This window comes from Pimephales promelas, chromosome 4 (assembly GCF_988280905.1).
Source record: "Pimephales promelas chromosome 4, fPimPro1.hap1.1, whole genome shotgun sequence".
In the NCBI taxonomy this organism is placed as follows: domain Eukaryota; kingdom Metazoa; phylum Chordata; class Actinopteri; order Cypriniformes; family Leuciscidae; genus Pimephales; species Pimephales promelas.
Window position 1 is genome coordinate 31,835,466 of NC_142772.1, and position 20,786 is coordinate 31,856,251.

At 38.4% G+C, this 20,786-nt stretch overlaps 1 protein-coding gene across 2 annotated transcripts; it reads right to left on the bottom strand.

Moving 5' to 3' along the window:
• Nucleotides 1–3,902: 3,902 nt before the first annotated feature.
• Nucleotides 3,903–19,141, bottom strand: lmo4la (LIM domain only 4-like a). 2 transcript variants are annotated; one of them, XM_039659644.2, is made up of 5 exons: nucleotides 18,814–19,141; nucleotides 13,369–13,611; nucleotides 8,608–8,704; nucleotides 4,674–4,832; nucleotides 3,903–4,325 (listed from the first exon to the last, which is right to left on the bottom strand). In XM_039659644.2, exons 2-5 carry the CDS (start codon nucleotides 13,602–13,604, stop codon nucleotides 4,317–4,319), a joined length of 501 nt encoding a protein of 166 aa, XP_039515578.2. In that variant the 5' UTR covers nucleotides 13,605–13,611; nucleotides 18,814–19,141; the 3' UTR covers nucleotides 3,903–4,316. The 2 variants fall into 2 exon arrangements, with proteins under 2 accessions (XP_039515578.2, XP_039515579.2); XM_039659645.2 differs by lacking the exon at nucleotides 3,903–4,325 and having other exon boundaries at nucleotides 4,668–4,832.
• Nucleotides 19,142–20,786: the final 1,645 nt, after the last annotated feature.

The window sequence follows — 20,786 nt, forward strand, 5'->3', positions numbered from 1 at the left end:
GGTCATTAGCAACAATAACTGCTCTGCTAAGTCTGCTAATGCGAGTAATTAATGAGGGCTGACCTGTCTTTCAATCTTGCCAATAACACCTCAACCTTTACCCTTTTTTCTTTTTCCTGGTTAATTTATCTGTTTAAAGAAAGAAAGGGATAGCATTGTGTCTTAACCAGCCGCAACCACAATAAGCAATGAGTGACATTACATTTTATTGATTAGTTTACATTTCCAATACTATATTCCTGCAATACCAGAGGCTGCAAGTTCTAGGACCCTGGATTTTTTTGTCACGGCGCCGCCTTGCCAGTTTGAATGAAACCTAAAAGAAACAAACGGAAAGACTGATACAAATACCACAGAAATTATAACATTTGTATTCTCTTTCCACCGTATTTTTAATGTAAGACTAGACGTGGCCATTTTAAATTTAAATGTGTAATGCTTTCGTTGTCAGGCATCTCCAGTTATTTTAGCTGCAACAACAACAAAAAGTCACAGAAGTCAGAGAATTTGTGTGCAAAATGCTCGATATGAAAACACACGTGTCATTATTAATAAAACGTACTATATACAGGCGAGCAGATAAACCCAGAATTTTAAGGCAACTCACAGGTTCCAATTCCCATTAAGCATTTTTCCATAGAAAACCATTATAAAGAAATTAGGTGTTTTGCGTTCATATTCTGGGCATCTGCTTGAAATGGCTGCTCACTGCTCTTGTGTGTGTCCATTGTTACTGTTCACTACTCACTACGTGCAGTTTGGGTTACCATACTTGGCCTTCAGGTCATGTCACTTTAATAAGGTGTACTCTGAATTTGATCTATTATCTGTCATCTTGAAGAAGACTGTACAATCAGCATTCAGTGAGTCTAAACTGATTGTAAAGTTTCCTTACACGTCTTCAGCCTCTCCCCGTTTCTGTCTATCTAATATGCGGTTTGGCACTCTTCTCCACTGCTTCTCTACCCTAGAAGCCAAACAGCTGTGGAGTTTATGGTGCTGGCAGCTTAAAAACAGATCAGAGACAAGTAAAGAGGCCTGGTCATAGTCATATCAGAGGCAGGCAACGGGATCTGACTCCATTGGCTGCTGAAACAAGATAGCAGTGCACAAGAGTTTCAGGTCACTGAAGTAGAACAAGCAGGGTATTAAACCAAAAGCCTTCTCCTATGACTTATTATATTAAATGACTGAGCATTGGATTCGATGTTCAGATTTGTGTGCCTTTGTGGGACGTCTCTTAGTTATTAGAGTTGGTTATTCTGGCTGTGGTAAGCACACATTTAATTACACAGGGATATTATATTGGACGTCTTACAATGTGTCGGAGTTAATGAATGAATGAATGATGCACATATAACTAAGCTGCTTCCGCAACTTTTGAATTTTATATATTTATGCACTAGGCAGATGCATTCATGCCTTTATTGTCTGAATATTTTTCTAGAATAAACTGCACAAAGAACGATGCATGATCCATTGTTATAGTCTTTATGTTGTAGGTAGGTTATCACAATGTGGTCGACTCTTTGACCTGTAGTTGCCGTGATTGGGTAGTTGTGTTGAGGAGTAATCTAGAAGTCTACGGTTTGTGCATTAATCACTGTCTGATAAAAAAATATCCCTTCTTCATCTATTCTGCTTCTTCCCCATCTTCACACAACATGAGGTGAGGAAACAATGTAATTACACCAATTTGCATGTGTTAATTGGATTAATTAGAGAATTGAAGAGGGGGGGGAACTGTGTGCATGTCCTCACAGACAAGGGCTTCTTTAAATCAGTACTTAAAAATAAAGTTTTTCGTTCCTTTACAAGTTGGCAAAACCTTATGGTATAACTCTGATTTGAGAAACCGTTAATTGGCTTTTGAATATGTCAGACTAATTAGAAATGCACCGTTGAAGCATGATCGGGTTGAATGCAAAGAGCTACTCGAATGGCCAAGGGAGTTCTTATTTTATTTTTTGAGATTCACTAACCCCTCCTCTCACTTAACAAGATTTGGAGATAATTGCAATTAGGATCATTTGCATAAGTTAATGAATTACTCTGATACTTCCCTTAACGATCTCAGGCCACGGAATACTTATGGAGCATTGAATCTGAAGTACAGTGGATGGACCCAATAGTGTAAGCTTTCACCATAATGCAGTTTTCATTTCAAGATGTTTTTAATTCTGACTTATGTTTCTCTGACAATGATATCTGTGATCAAAGCTTTTTTTTTTCCCCTTTACTTTTGATGCTACTACTGACCCCAAAATATGATCCTAATGCAAGGGACTTGCATCATAAAATAAATGCAGCAGTATATTTTAATGTACAAATGACCACTTATATCGTAAATAAAAAGATAGTGTCTATTAAGTTGACCCTTTATGCACACCAACAAGGTACTGTATATTAACTATATATATATATATATATATATATATATTTTTACATAAAGAGATTATATTCAACATTAAAAAGAGTAATGAGATTAACTCACAACAATTTTATTCTTTTGAAAAAATTATAAAAGTGTTGTGATGACATTAAAAAATAACATCTAACTGACCCCAATACATATCTATTGAAAGGGAGATACACTGATGTTTTTTCAGTATGATCTAACCTCCGGACTTTTAAGATCCCACAAACGCATACAGAATGCTTCAATGTGAAGAGTCACAGCTGGCTTTAACACCCCCTACCCAACACATACACACCCACCAACAGCCATAATGAGGTATGCTTGGCTTCTATTTTTCTTATAAGAAACACAAGGGAAAGGAATTTTTTATTAATCGTTAAAGTAAATTGGAAAGGAACACCTTGTGAGTGCAGGCCGTATTTGGTTGGGAAAAAAAGAGAGATGGTTTAATTAGCCAATTAAATAAACAAGATATTGGGGAGTTTAATGCCAAAAAGCAATTACCAGAAATGTCATAATGAGAAAAATTCTCATATACCCCTGCAAATCTGATCAGAAAAAAGCAGATTTAGAAGTCAATAAAAACTTAAGAGGAGGGCCAGATGAAAGAAAATGGCGGGAGCGTAACGTTTATTTTTGTAGCGACGTACACAAAGATGCACAGGAGAAAGGAGACCTCCTTTTAGCAAGACCCACGGATTGAAATCACGGCAGGAGAAAGAGCCAACTCAAATGCCTTTCATTACTCTCTGTAATGATGCAGACGCAAGAGTTTGTGTTGAATTCTGGAGGGTAATGAACCATGTTTTTGGCCAGGGACTATTGGAGAGCCGTCTCGACATCTAGTGAGTGTCCAACACACCAAGCCAAAACCATCAAATGTTGATGTACACTGAGCAGAGATGTCAAGACAGCATTTTTGATGGTTATAGTTATTTAATTAAGTACTTTTTTTTTTTTTTACAGATATCTTATTTTTTTTAATGGTTCCTCTATTTAAACAGAGGACACAAGGAAACAGGTCAACCATTGAACACGATACAACAGCACATGAAATATATACAATTTTACTCTCAAATCTCCCTCACACTCACAACAAATGTCTTGGCAGACAATGAATAACAGTCTCTCTTAGAGAATATGATACAGACATAGAATTTATTCTACCAAACCATTGGGGGGGGGGGAAACATGCCGTTTCATCTGGAGACTATGACCCTTTCAAAAAGAGCGCCTCATACGTCAAACTTGAGTAGTTGTAACAATACATGTTCACACATTTGTACTGTGCATGTATATGATAACTTGCTAATAGGAGGGAAAACTGGACATAAAAATGTTTTAGGCACCAAAGACGACAGAACATTTTCAAAAAAAAAAAAAAAAAAGATAAAACTTGGCTTGTAAACAAAAGGCAACCACCACTGCAACAAAATGGTCATTTTTAACAGTCTTTTTATATACGGATGTCGTTTTATTGACAAGAAGTGATATCAATCGTCATCCATAGAAACCTACAGTCCAAAATGCCACGACCTTCCTTGAGAGACTTCTCAAAAGGGAACAAAATCATGTTGAGCATCACCCCAGCATTATAGAGCTGCTCTTTCATGGAGTCTACGGCTTTCAGGGTCAGACTATCCCAGCCATAACCAGACAGACCACATATGAGTGCACATGATCCTTTTTAGCTTTTGTCTTTCTTCGACTTGATTAGGTTTCCCACGATGGGGTGATTGTCTTGCAAGTGACTCGCAGTACTTGCGTGGTTCTGAATTCTTCTAAGGTGGCTGAATGCACAAAAGTGGCGTGAACATTCACAATGATTGATTGGAGGGAAGAGTTGAGGAAAAATATGAAGAAAAGGCACACCGCAAATGATACATCCATGTTTCCTTCAGCAAACCTGTGCAAAAAGAACCAAGTAGCCAATCAGTTTGTTTTCTAACTAGGAAGAATAATGCAATATAGTCATCTTTCTCATTTTTTTTACATGTTTTTCTATCATCTGGTACCATTTTTTTATTTTTTTATTTAACAGTCAGACATACATACAAACCAACATAGTCCAGTAGTGAGCAATCTTGTAAATCCATAATTCCAACAGTGGCAAGAGTGATTTAAGCGTTTGATCTAAGCGTGTATGTGAGCGGGTGTGGGTATGTGTATGTGTAAACAAAGTAACCATTCATATCACCACAACATATATCATCACATATCATAAATGTACATTTACACAAAGTGTTTGTCATACCTTTTGATCGGATAGGAGGGTGTTGCTCTGCAGGGGTGTCAGGTGACTACTGAGCAAAGCTCCACCTGGCCGGTCATGCTCACAAAAGATGGTGCCGTTGACGTAGTGAAATCGGTCACCAGGCACCAAGCGATTTCGACATGTGGCACAAGTGAAACACTGGAAGAGAAAAAAAGATTTATTTTATTTCAAGTCCATTTTACCACAAAAAAAAAAAGTGTTAAAGTCGAGTGAAATGGAAGTTCCATTAGGCGACACTTCTGAGTAAAATAGATTATTGATAAGTGTAGCAACTTGATTCAATCAATCAGTTGTTGATTGGATAGAATGCGAGCTTACAGGCGACTGTAAGAAAAGGAAAGTTTAAGTGAAAGATTGAGTCATGATATTTTGATTACAAAGTTTAAAAAAAATTAGATCAATGAGACATTTTTGAAAAATAAATGGGTGATGCATCGGAAATTGCATACTGTATAGTAGGTACTATATTTGGTTTGTAACTTTACAGTAAAAAAACAAAACTATATTCTAATATGAATGAAATTCGGATGTAATACGCAGTGTAATTCTCTATGTTGTTATTATCATGTGACCTACACTTTAAAGGTGGGGTATGCGATTTTCTTTTTTGACCATTTTTTCAAAATCACTTGAAATCCTATTCCTAACCCACTTACAGCCACTGAGGCCCCGCCCACACTACTGCATTTTAGTTTAAAAACGGAGGCCTTTTGCTACGTTTGCACCTCCCGTCCAAACTAAAACGGAAAAAAACGAAAAAAAAGACCTAAAAGTTTAGAAACGCTGCAGCTCCGTTTTGCGTTTTGTATCTCCGGAGAGTGTTAGAGTGTAGACGGGACAAAAGGAGGAGTTTACAAACGATGACGCAGAAGCTCACGCTCGGCTCTATGATTGGGTGTCAGTCATGACGTGTCCTTCCCGGATTCGTCAGCCACTGTTTATACCGGCACGCACATGCTCAGTGTTGGTTAATGGTCACGTGATCCGAGATTTCAGTCGTTTTAATGTGGACGGAGATCAATTCTAATACGCAGATAAAACGCTGGTGTAGACGGAGATCATATTCGTTTTAATTCTCCGTTTTTAAACGAAAACGCAGTAGTGTGGACAGGGCCTGAGTTAGAACCACTGAAATGAAAATTAAGCAATTTAATCATCAGGACTCAAAAAACTCCAGCCAATCATTTCCAAGACCACTTAGAATCATTGGACTGTATGTGCGTTAGGGCTGGGGTAAACGATTATTAACTAAACGATTAGTTGGGCGATTATTTTATCGATTAGTCGACTAATCTAATGACTAATATAAAGAATATTTTTTCTGCTGCTCAATTAATAAAAAAAACAATCTCAAATAAATACTGGCATACTGAATCAAGATACTATAAGCTGGCTAACGTTAGTCTAATGTTATGTATTTTAACACCATCATTATAACTCTACAACCGCCAAAACCGTGTTATTAAAATATTTTTTACAAAAAATTTTTATCATAGAGAATGTTTAAATATTAATATCAGCTGAGGAGGGAAACGGAGGCGGAGTTAGTGGTGCGATCGGAGGCTTCTACTACTGGAGATGAATCGGGAGAGGTTTGTGCACCTACTGATCAGAGCGCGTGCTGACACGGAGTAAAGCCTTGTTTATACTCGACACGTCCGCACGAGCGCGAATGTGCGCACGGCAAAAATGACGCGTTGGGTGCGCAAGACCAGGAAGACTGTGGCTGGCTGTGTGTACGCCTTTTTTTGTAACAGCGCGCCCGGCGCCGCGTCCGGATTCAACTTCAAGCCGAATCTGCCCGAGCTTGTACGTCTCACCACACCGGCACCCAGTTTGCGCATCTAAATTGCAATTGTCTTTTCTTAAGGGTTTGTTTACTGTGTGTGATTCATTTAATGGATAGCACATTCACTTCAAGTTGTCTTCGTCCTCTATTCTGAAATGTTTCGGTCTCCCACGTGTGTGTGGCAAGCTGTACCGCCGGGAACATGCAAAAAATAAATAAATAAAGAAGCGTCGACGCAAGCATCGACGCGCCGCTACAGCACTAATGTGCGTCAAACAAAAGGTTGTAGCATACTCCCCTTCGTGCACATACTCAAAACTCATGACCCAGTCACAGTAAGTGCAAGTCGCCCCAGCGCACACAGAGAGAGAGAGAAAAGAGAGAGAGATCTTGCGCATCTGAGTTTTGCAGATGCATGATTGCGCATCCATGTTCTTCGAATGGGTGGAGTTAGGGCCAGCGTTGGAGCAAAGAAGGTAGGACCTTTTGAGTTGTGCATTTTCAAAATCTGCCGTCCGTTTTGCAAATCCCATACCCTACCTTTAAACAGACTGAAATTGAACCACCAATATGAAGAAAAAGTCCTATAAATAAACAGAAGTTTTCTACTATTGATAGAAATGGGGAAATGAGTGAGACCAGAGTACCTTCACATATGGTACATTTGCATTGTTTGAAAAAATCTATTACACTCCAAGCTCACATTTCTTCAGACACTCACAAATTAGAAATTTTGTCAGGATGTAGTTACCCAATTTTGAAAACTTATGCAAACAAGGACCACTGGGAAAACAAACCGAACCACTCAGCTTAATCAGGGAATGGTTTCCTTTTCCAATCAAATATTATTAAGACAGGTTGACACCTACACCGCTATAATTAAGGAGGAATGTGTGGTGCAGTTGGGAAAATGGTTAGTTGATGAGTTTCGGCAGGCGTCTCTTGAGATTATCCTGCTATCCTTGTTCAGTAAAAGTGAGACTTCAGCTGACAATTCAAAGAGAAACAGATTTTCCAAAAAAGAGACTGCTTTAGGTGTTTCCATTCCAACCAAATAACGAGAAGCATAAACGCATACGTTAATACAATAATACCTAGAATTTTCACTCTAGAGATATGGATGTGTGGGTCCAACTCATTGTTTTGCAAGAATTATGCATTTCAGTCTTTCAACTTCCATTCTTGAGGGAGTTGCAATACAATACTTGAAAAGAAATAAAATTTCATAAATCTAACTACGTATTAAACATCGTCTCAAGCTTATGTTGAGCAATTCCTGCTGGCTTACATGCCAGTGTCAAAGGGAATTAGGTAATTGCAATGTACAAAACAAATTCCCTTATGTTTGGGACTGGTTCAGAAATTGTAACCATACAAGTGTACAAGGATGTTGAATATGGAATTCTTCAAACACAAACAGTGATTTTTTTCTTCCCCATACTGGAAGAAGTCTAGGCATCAGCTAGTCTGATCACAAATGAGCAGGTTTAATCATTTAGTCACAACACATCTGTAAAAAGAGTGAAGTCTGATGACTAGTGTAAATAATAGAATTTGAGTCCATGACAAATTACTACCCATCCATATATTGGGGTGCTCTGATTGATCACATACAGATTGCTCTTAGCCGATAATCACTACTAAAGACTTGATCGGCAATCTTTCAATTTGCCGGTCTCAAAAACCGATCTCAAGCTGATAACGCAAAATGAGTGCCTACCATGAGAGGACTTGCAGTGGCGCCATCTCAATCTCTGTCAAGTGCAGGTAAAAAAATATATATATATATAATGCTAAAGGTGATGTACAATTCATTAATCTTTATATAATAACTTTTGAATGCTTTCTGTGAGAAGTGACTTGTGTATGGTATGAGTGAATTTATCACTCGCTCTTAAAATGCACAAATGGCTTCACATCTCCACATCGCGAGAACTAAACTAACATTTGGTTTTTGGATATAATGAAAGTATGGCCAGATTTTTTTCTTCCATCTGTGTGAAACCGATTTATGAAAAAGACAAACAAAAAAAGAAAGAAGGCAGATCTAAAAAAAGAAACCTGCACAGATGAATCAGAAATCAGATAAAGATGAGCATTTACTGACAACAGACTATGGCTCACCTTTAGATGGTAGACGTTACCCTGGGCCCTCATCACCATCTCACTGGCAGGGATAGACTGTCCACATGCACTGCAGGCTCCACTGTGACCAAACAACCTGCAAAGTGGGGGGAAAACCCCAATTAATACTCACAAATATTTTAAAAGAATGACAAGAGACCAGCTTAAACCAAGTCAACATTGATACGTTTTTACATCCAAAATACATGTTTCTTTAATTGACATTCTCACTTCAGGGATAAAAAGTGTTTAACATATTGCAAAATGACACAAACCACCCAGAAAATAAAACTTCTAAAAGTTCTTAATTCACTTCTTTCCATTCCACACAAGGGGAAAATCACTTTTACACACATAGCTTGAAGTTCGAGTGCTTTGCAATGTGTGTGTTTGTGCGTGCGAGCGTGGCTTGGATGGCTGGGCACCAAAGCCCTAATAGTCCTTAGACTGCAGCCTATCAGCTAATCTGGAGAGGCAGTGTAATTGGTGGCAATGGGTGGGGGGTGGCTAGAGGAGCCTCTGATCCACCCTTGGCTCCTAATTAGGGTACACTTGATTACTCTGCTGCCTGTGCTTGAGGTTGCTATGGGCAATTTTAGGAGAACTCAAATGAGCTCAAGTCGTGCTCTTGATGAGCTATAAGGACACACGCACTCGGTCGTAGAGATAAAACCCAGATGTAGTAAACACGCAACATACAAGCATTCCACTCGAACACATGCACACAAACAACTTGTTTTCATTCAGAACACCTGGAGCCACCATGTCACAGTCATGTTTCAGTTGGAAACATTTCTTCCGCTCCCTCTCAGGGGTCTTTGTGACGGTAACCAGACCAGTTTGGCAGCTAATTCTCACCACCTCACTTTCTCCTCTTCCCGCTACCCCCTCTCTCTCTCTCTCTCTCTCTCTACCCCTCCTCTGCTATCACTGTCCCAGCTCTGACTGCTCGCAGTAATGAATTTTTGATCTTAATCCAAACAGTAATTTAATAAGAGACAGCAGAAAGGAGCTCTGTTCTCCCTAATTAATGCACCCTATTTTTATCAGACCTCAGGCTCCACGCGGTGTCATTTGGTAATGAAGCTCTGCCCTTTTGATTAGCTGTATTATACATATTTAATACACTGCAGATTGAGTACACCTTACATGCACTATTAAAGGGAATATCCCCAAGACCACTCTTGACACTTATAACATGCTTGCTGAATTAGTGCTGTAAGAGATGCCCTTTGTGAGCGAGAGAGAGAGAGAGAGAGAGAGAGAGAAAAAAAAGTATTTTTCTCACTTGAGTTATCCAAAACTTGTCATGAAACAAGTACTGATAGGTTGCGAGTCATTGTGCAGTTACTATTAAGGAGACCGAACTGATGAAAAATAATATAAAATAGGCATAATATACATTGAAATAATATAAATAACTTATAATTATTTTTCACCAGTTCAGTCAGTCTCACAACAAACTATTTTTATTTATTGGCTGGTATATTAATGCATAATAATATGTATATTAATAACTAATAATAATACATCTAAAATGTACATATAATAATTATAAATGAATAAATAAACATTTGATAGTAATCTAATATACAATTATAAATTATATTTTATATTATTTTTAACCCAGGTCAGTCTCAAGCACATTATATTATAGGCATATTAATAAAGTAATGTTCATCAATAATAATATGAATGAATACATTCATAAATGTGAATTAATAATTATAATTTCATAAGTATAAAATACATTAATATAAAATAATAGCTAATATAAATCGATTATATTAATATACATTTAAAAAAAAAATACTGTTTTTACAACTATGACAGATATTTTGCATCAGTGACAGTTTAAAATAGGGCAGGACTGTAAAGTTTCTTTTTGATTTTGGAGTCAGAAAGATTGTTTGACTTTTGAGCAGGCACTTCTACAGCAATCACAGGCACAAAAAAAAAAAAAAAAAAAAAAAAAAAAACATCTGCGTGGCAATGCCAAATAGTCAGACATCACTGGTTGGGGTCCAAACAAACCAGAGTGGGTCTTACAGGCAACAATGCTGTGCCGTCATGGACCAATGCATCACTGCACACATCCAAACACACAGAGGTCAATTTCAAAGCCTCAGCGATTATAAAATAATCTAATCTCCTCACCTCTGGAGCCTTCAGCTCAAAATATACAAGGGAATAGAGGCCAAATTCAATCAAAGAGTTATGTGATATAATAATCATATGGCACATATGCAATCACAGACCTCAGCTAAAACTGCCATAAAATTTAACCGTCAATTGTTAGGGTTTGCAAATCAAGTTTCCAGTTGTTTTGCAGACTAGTCAAAATATATGAAAAAATTACAATTCTGCGTAGAGCTCTAATTTGATCACGGACTGTGTGGTTAAACAATACAGCTTGAATCTATAGCAGTGTACAGCACATGAAAAACATCTGGGGAGTCTTGGCTGCTCCAGATGCCATGTTACATGCACCCACACACTTCCTGTCATAATTGGTGAACTTTTCTTGTCCTGTTACAGTTCACGCAGTAACATATATTCCAATGTGTTGCCACAAAAAAGATGTCTAAAATAAGTATGACAGACGCTGCATTCAAAAACTGAAAATTATTTTCACAAATGGATGAATTAACATGTGGTTTACTCATTTAAATGTGTTAAACTTGACAGTTTAATCTTGGACAAAACTATTAAACAATAAAAATAGAAAAGCCTTGCACAACCAAAAGTTGCGCAAGATACCCAACATCATAAACAGAAAAAAATGGCTGTTTGATTATGCATGAAGTGGTAGCAAGATATGGTAGTGTGAAGGGATTTATTGGTTTCCTTGCTTAAATATGAAGCACAAATTTACAAGTCTGTGGAAGCCTGTATAAATATCCTGAGCCTTTCAGACCATTCACCTGAACTTAGGCTACGTTCAGACTGTCAGTCCAAATACACCTTTTTTGTGTATATTCGATTGAAAACTGATCAGATTTAGCAAGTGTGAACGCCAAAAACAATCATGTGAAATGTGATTTTTACAAATTAGGTTTAAAATAATAATAATAATAAATGTGACTCTCACGCCACGTAAAACATAAACGTCAGATGTTGTTATGTGAAAACCTGCTGAAAGTTGCTGCAGAAATAAGGTTGTGTTGCAAAGTGCCGGACAAGCAGAAAATGTCAATATATCAGACACAGGTTTTGAAACCGGCAGAGACGACTCATACTAGCCTCCTATAGTTCTGCCGCTGCCTCAGAAGACAGTAGTCCAGCGTGGCGGCTACGCATTGTCGTGTTGTAAAGAAAACATGTCGGCACACGGCCCATGAGGCTATCGGTGCTGACGAAAACAACATCTCTATACGGCATTTCAGAAAGTTTGTAAACAATAGGCACGGAGATACTTCCGGGTGGCAGAACGCGAGCGGCTTCTACTGACTAACTGAAGAGATCCAGCCGGCTACTGTAACAGTTAGATAGTTAAACATGTTAAAGTTGAATCGATGATGAAAACGTCTCGTGTTTGGGGTTGCCCTGCCAGATTTACAGCAAAAGGTGTAGGGGTATCAATTTCTTGTGGGTGAGGACGGAGGTTATAGCGGGTGAACGTCGTGTCGTCAAAAGTAGGAAATATTAATGATGTCCTATCAAATGTTTACATTTCTGCTGCCAACCCCTTCAACTCTGCTTCGTGTATTCTCAAAACGGTCCATCTACAAAATCATAGCAGAGCATAAATTTATCTTCAGCCAGGACTATCATTCGAGACGAATATTAGTAAACTTGTCTCTTTTGAATTTGAAGATGAGACTCATTGCCAGTCACTGCCTAAAGTAAAAGAGGGCTGCTCTCACGCAATTGTCACTTTTCACACGCTCTCACGCCACACATCCATTTTCTCACGCAACTTACCGAAATGTATATTCCTCATATATAATATCGACAAATCAGTGTTTTCAACCGCGCAAACAGGTTAATATAACAGCTGAAGAACAATGTCACATAACAATTACCACAGGAAAGCCATTTAAAGACCATGATAGGCTGTATAGCACGTTATTTTGGCAAGAAAAATGAGCTAGAGAGTATTTTACTAATTATGTGTAGGTAAAATACTATATTACATATTTATTATATTTTTTACTCGTATCATTAAAAACAGTTGTACTTATAAAAAATGCATTATATTTCAAAAAATGTATTACATTTTTACATTTGACAGTGGGTCTCCCTTCCAAGCAATTTACTAGAGTTACCATAGGAACACTTTGGCTTTTGCCACCCGTAAGAACGTCTATTACTGCTGTGACGTCATGGTGAATTGTCGTATTGCAAACCCCTCCATGTTACGGTTGCTGCTGTTATTGTTGTATACCTACCAACGCCATTGCCATAGAAACCAATGCAGATATTCCAGAAAACGAAAGAGTGGCATGAACGCACAAATTGGATCTAAACAGTTCCTTTACACAATGTGGACAGTCAATTTTAGATCAGATACACAAATAATCGGATTTGGACTGACATAGCCTTGAAGCATACTAAATCTGGAAAGGAGATAAGGATGTCTCAACTGATATAAAACAGCGATGAAGTTCACAATCAATGACACTTTATCGATTTGTTTCCAGTCCTCCTCGTCCAACATATTACGACTGATGCAGTGACCAGGAACATCATTTATTTGGTCTTATTCAACATTCCCATCTCAGTCCCACCAAATATCTGACTGCCCATTTCATTTAGTACCTGATGTAATCATTCCTGCAGAGGATCATTCCTCCTTTGCTGAAGCAGGTGCTGCCGATCTCTCCCAGTTGAGCCTGGCAGCAGGAGCACTTAAGGCAGCGTGTGTGCCAGTACCGATCCATGGAGAAGAGCAGAAAGCGATCCGAGATCCGACCTCCGCAGCCTGCACAGGAACGCACCGCCCCACTACCTCCGGTTACCGCGACAGCGGTGGATTCCACACGGCTGTTCACCATCGCCTGCCTGCGGGACAAATCGGAGAAGCTCATAAATCAGCATATCTGGTCTGTTATCCAGAGGCTAGATAGGTCCTCCACTATCAGAAGATCAGCCATTAAGTTCCCCCAAACCTCTTCAAACTGCTGCTGATTTAATTTTCAACGTTTCCATCCCATAAAACTGGCTGACCAATTGTGATTATAATAAGGACCAATTACAGTATTTTCCAACAATTTATTACAGAAAATAACAGTAAACCAGGCCAGAAAAATGACTGATGTAGCAGTACAGTAACCTCTCTGCTATATTTACAGATGAAGTGGAATAGGATATGTTTACTTGTCATTTATTTGTCATTTTATTTCTCTGGGTCTGTGCTCACCTTTAGGTTCTTGCTTTGTAAGTTCAGGGTTTTATCACATCTTAAATTCTTTGTTGTTTATATCACCATTCTTTTGTATTCTGAGTGAGGAATATTCATACTCAGAATTATGCAAGCACAGCATCCAGTCAGTTCACAACAACAGTACTGCAAGCCCTCAACTGCAGAGATCTTTTAAAGCATTGAGATTTTTTTTCCATTTTCTTTAAGTTACAAACGTACAGTATAATGGCCAGTTATGGCGTTTAGCATATTTTGTCACATTTTTAAACTGGCTAAGAGAAAATTAAGTAAATAAGGTTTCTAAACAATCATAACTGTGACATCACCATTTACCATATATTTATCCCACAATGCAAAACAATGAGAGAAATGTGGTTGGCTATAGCAGAACTGTAAAGGGTTAATGAAACTTCACTCAATGTATGTCTTGACAGAGATACACCAATGAAGAGATACACAAGTCTGTATAAAAAAAAAAAACAACAACCTGCTCTTGCTAGGCACTGCTAAACAACCAAGGCCCATAATACTATAAATGTGATGTGTTACTTTATTAACAATAGTTAGTTAACATTATAAACAACACGTTATATCATTTTTTTTATAATTAAATGCATTAAAAATGTGTTTACAAACATGTTGAAATGATGTTGGAATGGCACGGAACTAAAATAAATCTCATGCTGCAGGCAATTCTATGGAAATGATGTAGTCCACAAATTTTTATATCTGCATTAACATTATCAGTTTACATCTACAACTCATTTCCAGAACTTTCATTGCAAATATGAGTGGAGATCAAACCCAGCTGGAGGCAGTCCAGCTTTCAAATGGCAGTAACTGAAACCATAAGGACAAAAAGTAAAGTCTGTTCCCTTTCAGAGCACGTTATCTCGGCGTGTGAATGTTGATCTGAGAACAGGGGTGGTCATATCGATATTGAATCTCCAAGAGCACTAATCTAGACATCTAGCTATCCTTATCTGAGATATGAGACTTAACAAACATCACCTTGATTTACCACAGTTAACTGTTCTAGCATGTAAACAAAAATAATTCAGAGGCATAACTCCCAACAACTTTTTCAAAGACGGATTTTTAATATGTCCTAGTTTGCAGTCGGAATGCCTTGTGGTAAACAGCCTTTAACCAATGTGAGAACTCAATCACAACACCAAGCACTGTTAATGAGGTTTTCCTAATGAAAGTGCAGCTAATTTGTCATTCCCTGTCTGATGATTTTAGTTTGAGTATGTTTTCACTTATGTCGAGTGTATTCCCTTCATGTTCACCAGTTCACCAGCCGTTTCCCTGCGAGCAAGCAAACCGTTCCCTCTCTCAATAAACAGCCTTATGCTGTTCCAGAAGGATGAATTCAGTCTAACCACCAACCATCCTCACCCCACACACATACACAGACACACTATTACAGTTTTAGTATTTCTACAGGCCAGCAACAAAACCTTTTGTAATAAACATTACATAAAATAAACACGAAGATTGTGGAAGGTCAGACCGTCCAACTAAGCAAAAGACATTCAGACTAGAGGCACCATACATATGCTCAGCCTCAGACACATTAGGAAATGCTTGCGCATTTTATTTCTAAAAATAACCTTGTATCTCTGCATTGTTTTCTGAACAGACACAAAGCAAACTTCTATGCTGCATTTGGAAAACCTCAGCAAAATCCTGTGAGGACCAGTTGGTGCAGTTTTCTCCTTTTGGAGAGGCTGCAGCAATGTGAGGAAGAGGCTTTGGACATCTGGCTATATCACTTGTTATTTCCTCCCTCTGTTGTTCTAAAGGAGAGGTCAGTCACCAGCAGACTGGAGACGGAGGCCAGGTTAGAGGTCACAACTGAGCCCTGTTGATTGGTAGGGTCAACCAGGGGTCAAAAGAGGAGAGGAAAGCAACAGGAAGGCTCTTTGTGCTTTGCTCCAAAGGAGTGGGAATGCTTTCCTCGGGCCCTATCGGTCTTCCCAGCCTTGTGCCGGACATAAGATATCAACCGCCACATGCTTTCCCACAAACAGGAGCCTGAACTGTGCCAACAGGTACTATAGGCTCTCCTAAGGGGACAGTTCCCTGAAAAATGAAAATTATGTCATCACGGCTACTCATCTGAGAGACAAACACACACACAAAAATAAAGCATATTAGGAAACAATTCAGTGTTATTTTTTTCTGTCCATATTTTTTCAACATCTTTTGTGTTGCTGAAAAAGTAAGTCATAGCCTACAGGTTTGAAACAACTTGGGGGTAAGTAAATTCTTTTCATTTTGGGGGGGAACTATGCCAAATGATGACACAGGGAATTAAATGTTTTTGGTGAAGCACCTTGCACAGTTTATGCAGTGGTGGAATCATGAAATAGGTCTTTCAACATGAAAATGGAGAAATCCTAAAGCTAAGAATTAGTAATCTGCAGAAAAATAGCCTTGCAAGATCTTGTGCACGTGTGTGGTTTACATTCCCTCACCTTCCCTGATAAAACTGGCCGAACAGGTCTAACGCAACACTCTGAGAGCAGCATAAGCATTTCCCAGACAAACAGAGTGAAATCCCGAATCTGACATGAACATACACGCCTGAATTCTTATTGGAGAATTTGCCAGGCACCAGTTTAAACCAATTTCCGACACCCTTGGCTCTAATCTTTTCATTGTCATGTCAAAGTTGGGCATATTTGTAAGCCTTACACAAACGATGAGCCTGATATCTTATTAAATGCATTGGGACCAGCTGTACGAGATTATAAACCTGAACCAAAAGTAAATTTATTCAGCGCTTCTACACAAACAGATTTTGCCTCAGGACCTTTTCTCCATAACTGACACCAGTAACAAGCACCATACATTGTCTTTCCCGCACACCTGCAGAATTGCCGTTGCAAAGCAGGTTGCCAAATAACTTTGCAACAGTTAATTTCATGAAAATGCAAATCCCCCATTTTTTAATCATCCTTTTCCTGCAGACCTGAGAGCTGGAGAGACAATGCTGTTGAATGGGACCCTGGGGGAATATCACACGCTTTGAGGCTTGGCTGTTTCAATACTGAACAATTACATTATCCCTCTAATAACTTAGGTAAGTTAATCCTTCATTGGAAATGTTTGGCGACAACCTTTCTGAAGCTATGAGGCTTAATGTAGTGTCTTATCACAGGGTAACAGGAGTCATGACGCTATAGGCCTATATCTTTGGCAGTTTGCATTGTGTTGTGACCAATTCCTTAACTTACTTAGAAAGGCTAGCAAAATATGGCATAATGTTGTGTTTACACTAGAGGAGTGCAAAGTTTGTTTAAAGGTTGCCGCTAATTAGGAAAATCTGGGCATATAGGTGATTTGTGGGCAAATGGTTGTAGATAAATGTGCTGAAGATTGAGATAAACAAGTGGAGAATGTAAAAGCTCTAGCCTAGTTTTTTTACCTATTAAAGAGGGTCTTCTTTGTAAATTATATATTATACAAGGTTAATGGAGCAACATTAGATTAATAAACCAATCACACATAAAAGATTGTAGGCTACCTCAAGGTCTTAAAGTCGAGAATTCATCCCGTTTTCCCAAACGTATAAATAAAGTTATTCAACCAAGTCACTAGTTTGAAAGTGAGGAGCTACTGGAAATAGACCAAACTTTTTTCTTTCTCTCTCGTTATTTAAACGCTGTCATCAGAAAGGTCAGCGAGGGGGAGGCTCGTTCAGTTCCACTCGACTAACGAGCTGATTGATGAAATAAGAGGCAAAAACAGAAGCTAATGAAGAGAAACACAATACCGTCGCTGTCCGAGCGCAGACTGATGGATTGGTGTCGGCTTGACGGAGCAAATGATGGGTCTACACTATTAGACAAATCATATCATCAATTACTAACCTAATGGTGTAGAAGTCTTAACACTATTATGTTTTTTGGTTGTGCCACAACTTTTCTGGGGATATGGGGCACTATAGTGGGGATGGAAGGACGCACGTTTGTTGAAAAAAAACGCCCGTATAATTGCGCCTTTTTAATACATTATCACTTGTAGATGTGAATTTTTTTCTGTCAAAAAACGTTGGTTAGGAGAAGAAAAAACTGCGTACAAACCCAATGCGAGTCGGTGATAATTAAAATAAATGAGCGTAACACCATGCTTCACAGCCTCTAAAAATAGTAGCGAGTCCAGTAAGCAAATGACCAAACCCTGGTTGGCACCACCGCAGATTAGCAGTATATCCTTCTCTTTTAATAATGCGCTCTGGGGCCATATAACTACACGCTTCGCCGTTTCATTAAAACGGGTCTCTTTTTAATTAACACTCCGCGCACAACTCCCCATTGTGCACAATTCTCCGCTCCAGTGACAGCACACATAAAGCCTGCGTCTCAAAACATAATGTGCTGCCTACCTAGACAGCATTTTTTACCAAGACACCAACTCAGCCCAGATGTCTAGGTTGGCAGCTCACTGTGATTTGAGATACAGCCATTGAGTGAGAGCTATTGCACGGGGAAGCAGCAGCCAAAGACGCACCAATGTAAAGTTTATGCATATTTAAAAAATAAAATAAAAACATAACACCTAGCCTATATAACTCTAAATTGGTCTATAACTCAACTGGTAACGTGTGACACTTGCAACGCTGTTGACATGCAGAGTAAATTGTTTTGGCGCCTGCTAAACAACACATAAATACACGTGTGATGAACTACAACAAAATAACATTTTAGGATCAGAAGCTGTGATCAGAACTGACGGGAAACTGTCGGACAGACGAAACTCTCTAACCCTACAAGTTCACAATCTGTTTAACTAACGTTAAGTGATTAAATGTTTACACGATTTTTACTCACCGTATGTGTGCGTAGTCTGGAAAGAAGTCAAAGGTGGTGGACTATTTCTCAAAGTTATTGCGCGGTAGTAAGCAGTGGGAGTGACTGTCCTTGTGTTTTGCTTTCGTCCACCCAAAAATCGTTGAAGAAAATGCGCTTTTGATAATCCGAGCGTCTCGTGTTCCAACAAACTTCAAAATCGTCCCTGTGGTTAGAAGCGCTCCGCCACAACCGTCACATTCATGTTAGTGCTGCTGACCTATTGCACATGATCCTGCACGTGGCGCTTAAAACTAGTATTTATTAAAACTCGCTTTCCCTCATATGAGATGCAAAGTCTTATTTCTGTCGACAGTTTACGCTAAAAACACTCATGAACGAACAGGGAGAAATTTTAAAGTCACTCCTCTGGTGACGTGTCATAGGTGCTACCCCCGCAGCCAATAAACGGGCAGGGGCGTGGCATTTGACAGAATGATGAATGGCTGTTTGAGCAACTTCAGATTATTTGAAACTAATTTAAATTGCCCATAATCACCACGGCTGAGTTATGCTGAAATGATTTAAAAGCAGTCTATATTCACATTTAAACCTGCTGCAATTTAAATTAGTTGTGTTCATTATTCACCTATGCACTTACACAAATTGACAGTCTACACAGCATCAATCTATAAATAAAACGACAATAGATGCAAAAACACAGTCCAAATAACAGATGTGCATGTGCTCATGCGAAAGAAAAACAGGCATCTGTTAAATTGAACACTACCACGTGCTCTCACCTTATATTTGCTGCGTCTCTCGGCGCGATCGAAGCTGCGAACATCTGGACAAGATGGAAAGCCAATTACCTCTGGCGCCGTAAATCTTTATTTAACCAATGCAATACTGTCCAATTTGCCTTGATTTACCATTACAGCCTTAAATGAACTAGCCTTGGCCTCTCTCTTACAAGCAGTGCGAACACTAAGAAATGTTGTGGCTTATTATGTCAACTACTAAACACACCCGTGGGGCAGTAACAATCTCTAAACCGTTAATGGCTATGCATAATTTGACAATGTGGATATAAATAACTTTGTTGTATGTTCTCCAACTACTCTGTTCATTATTTAAGAGATGCACAGAGCTGCTGTCAGAGCAGTGCTTATACAGAAATGCAGCAAGCATGCCCTGCTATATTGTATAGAAATGAGTGTTGCAGTTTAAACCTGGCCTAAAGGCCTATTATGCAGAGCCATTCAATAAAAATTGATGTAGCCTACTTTTTTTTTTTTTTTTTTTTTTTTACTATTTTTACGTAAGGACAATGAAACATTTCCCCAAATTTAACTTCACTAAAATTTATGCTTTTTTTTTTTTTTTTTTTTTTTTTTTTTTTACAAAAAAATAATTTGAGGTCAAACAATAATTGATTGATCATCTGACACTTAAATAAATTAAAAAGAGAATTTAAGGTACGCTACATTTATTCAGAAGGTTAAAAGTATGGCCCTATGTAAAGTTCAAAAACAACACATTAATTTCCACAAATGCAGCAGAGCCAAAATAACTTTTTGAAGAAAATATTCACATAGGAGATGTACACATAATTTACTCACCCTTATGTTGTTCTAAACCTGTATGAGTTTTTTATTTTTTATTTATGTTGAGCACAAAAGAAGATATTTTGAAGAATGTTGGTAACCAGACATGTCGACAGCACCCATTGACTTCCATGGAATTTTTGTCCTACTATGGAATCAATAGGTGCCATTACCAACACAAACTGATTACCAACATTCTTCAAAATATCTTCTTTTGTGTTCAGAAGAAGAAAGAAACTCATACGGGTTTGGAACAATTTGGGGGAGAGAAGTAAGTAATGAATTTTTATTTTTATTTTTGGGTGAACTATCCCTTTATTACAAGAGGTAGCAATTGTGTTATAATTCCTGCTTCGGAAATAAGGGTCTGGCGGCATCTAGTGGAGGATTGTATGACTATATTGTTTG

Coding starts and splice junctions, on each gene's coding strand:
- lmo4la (XM_039659644.2), bottom strand. CDS start 13,604: ATGGTGAACAGCCGTGTGGAATCCACCGCTGTCGCGGTAACCGGAGGT. Junction 8,705..13,368: donor TGCAGGAATGATTACATCAG/GTACTAAATGAA, acceptor CCCACTTTGCAG/GTTGTTTGGTCACAGTGGAG. Junction 4,833..8,607: donor GTAACGTCTACCATCTAAAG/GTGAGCCATAGT, acceptor TTTCTCTTCCAG/TGTTTCACTTGTGCCACATG.